At 42.0% G+C, this 2500-nt stretch overlaps 2 protein-coding genes across 2 annotated transcripts in view; one reads left to right on the top strand and one right to left on the bottom strand.

Annotated features, from left to right (window-relative positions):
- Positions 1–2500, bottom strand: part of LOC137621833 (protein SpAN-like) — a 341729-nt gene that overhangs the window by 296924 nt on the left and 42305 nt on the right. The gene's annotated exons all lie outside the window — the stretch shown is intronic.
- The window catches only part of LOC137622063 (uncharacterized), a 75056-nt gene that overhangs the window by 23331 nt on the left and 49225 nt on the right, over positions 1–2500 (top strand). Inside the window, 2 exon segments of the mRNA XM_068352539.1 lie at positions 673–1434; positions 1436–1848. Coding sequence (XP_068208640.1) covers positions 920–1434; positions 1436–1848 — 928 coding nt within the window. The 5' untranslated portion in view covers positions 673–919.

The following is a 2500-nucleotide window of genomic DNA, read 5'->3' on the forward strand; positions in this document are numbered from 1 at the left end:
GGAGGAAATATAGCAGTGAGAGGTTTATAGACCTATACTCAAACTTTTTTAATGGGGCACATTTTTACTGGGTGGCAAGGGTGTCCTTTTAGCTCGGAAAAGTTTCCCACTAGCTGATTGGTTATTCTTATTTTGTCCAGCCAATCAGATAGTAGGAAACTATTCCAAGCTTAAAAGGGCACCCTTGCGAGTCAGTACAAATGCACGTTATTGAAAAAAAATTGAGTATATTTAATGTTATAAGAGAACTAAATTATGACCCATAATCCAGCTATCAATGTGGCCCGTATCACTGCTATATGACAAAACCAACATTCTCTTGAATAAGGTATTCATTACGGATGCGCATTTATTAAGCTTCACGTTTGAAATCCCATACCAAAAGGTTATGACTCCATGAAGTTGGTGTCTTATTCACTAAAGTGTTAACCAATCATTATAAACTCTCCCATCTCCTCCTGATATCTGGCATTTGCTTATATTGCCCATATTTGTAGCAATATTCTTGTTGTTTATTGTATTAAAGGAGATATAGGTAGACAAATAGAGATAGATAGATAGATAAGATGTAACTGTAAACACTTATATGGAAATGTATTGAATGGTAATTGACATATTATTGCTCGAGTATCTGCATCGTACCTCTAACTTTGTATTATCTTTTTTTCCCAGGTCGAATCTTTCCCCTCGTAATGAAGTGACACGACTTTTTAACTTATGGATAAACAGTGCGAAAGAAACTTTACTTTTATTATGCCTTTATTAAGTGACAGACTCGACAATAAGATAAAATGGCCATCTGAGAAAAAGGGTGAAAAAGACTGTTTTGGAGATTTCTAGACTCGAAGGCCAACACTCCGGCCGTGAATGGAGCGCCCCACACAGCTCGGAAGGTCCCAGCATGTCAAAAGGGGAGTAGATGAGCGTGGAAGACTTGCAGGTATACCGAGGAAGCGCCCCCCAGGACCCGAGGGAACGTCGCAGTGCGGGAAAGGCAACGCCGAGGTCTCGGTTCTTCTGGCCGCCGATCCTCGGCCAAAAGAATGACGTTTCTAATGGCGCCAGCAGCCACCCATTCTTCATCAAGGTGGAGGAAGCCGGTGGGCAGAACACGGCTGTCACTAAGGTTAATGCGACCGTCCTGGAAAACGTCGATCAGGTGGAGGATGGTCGCAAAGACCTCCAAGGTCAGATACAGGATGAGGAGAGGAAGAAGAAAAGAGACAGGCTGCTAAGCTCCAAACCTTTCAGCTTGTTCTTCTGCAAGAAGAGGGACAAGAATGTCACCGTCTTTGACCAGAAAGGAACGGCCCCGCCCAGCACACCCGAATCAGTCAGACTAGATGATGATTTGACCAAGAGCGACGTCTTGTTCCGACCAGTTCCAAAAACAGACTTCAAGAAGAACGGGGAGCTCCCCAGTCTGAACATTCTGAGGAACGCAACCGACGCTCCCTTCCATCCACAACTACGACGAGCCTCTGCAGCACGAGCTCAAAGACCTAAGCTCCCTCTACGACATCACCAGCATCGAAGATGGCGTCCAGGACAAGGACGCAGAGGATTTCACTTCCGTGAACTTCGACGTTGAGTCCTACAGGAGTGACGAAATATCCGCTTACGACTCTCGTCCCGCGACCAGAGACGGTTGGACTACGGCCACGAGTTTGCATCTCGCGAGATCCATCACGGCTGGTATCCGGCCCATCCTGCCACTGCCACCCCTGGAAAGGGTCTTTGCGGTTCCAGAAACGCTGCTGGACGCGACTCAGGATAACCTGGAAACCTGGATGACCCACCTCCATCCCGATGTACGGAAGATTCCACTCAATCATCTCTTCATACCAGGTAAGAGAGAGATGGTTTTTTTTTTTTTTTGGCAAGACTGATATCATCATCATCATCATCAATGATCGTTATCATCAATGATCATCATCATCATCAATGATCATCATCATCAATGATCATCACCATCTTTATTATTATTATTATTATTATTATTATTATTATTAACCATGCTACCACCCTAGTTGGAAAAACTGTTTTTTTTTTTTTGACAAATAGTTATTATTATTATTATTATTATTATTATTATTATCATTATTATTATTATCATTAGCCAAGCTACAACCCTAGTTGAAAAAGCTGAACGCTACAACCCCAATGAATCACGCATATGAATCTAATCAATCCCAGTCTTCTTTGATAGAAATAAAACTCAGAAATAGAAAATAATCTCCCAGAAACTTAGAAAAGCTCAAATATTCGAAAAGTAAACTTCGTCATCAACAATTGCATTATAGATTAGCAGAAGGGATGCAATATCTTGCAATGCACGTTAGGTTTACAAGAACTTTGTAGCTCTCTCTCTCTCTCTCTCTCTCTCCTCTCTCTCTCTCTCTCTCTCTCTCTCTCTCTCTCTCTCTCTCTCTAATATATATTTTTGGAAATCAAGACAGGAATTAGTATTCTTTGTAAACTTCCATATAAATCTCTAATA

The sequence above is a fragment of the Palaemon carinicauda genome, chromosome 28, assembly GCF_036898095.1.
Source record: "Palaemon carinicauda isolate YSFRI2023 chromosome 28, ASM3689809v2, whole genome shotgun sequence".
Lineage (NCBI taxonomy): Eukaryota > Metazoa > Arthropoda > Malacostraca > Decapoda > Palaemonidae > Palaemon > Palaemon carinicauda.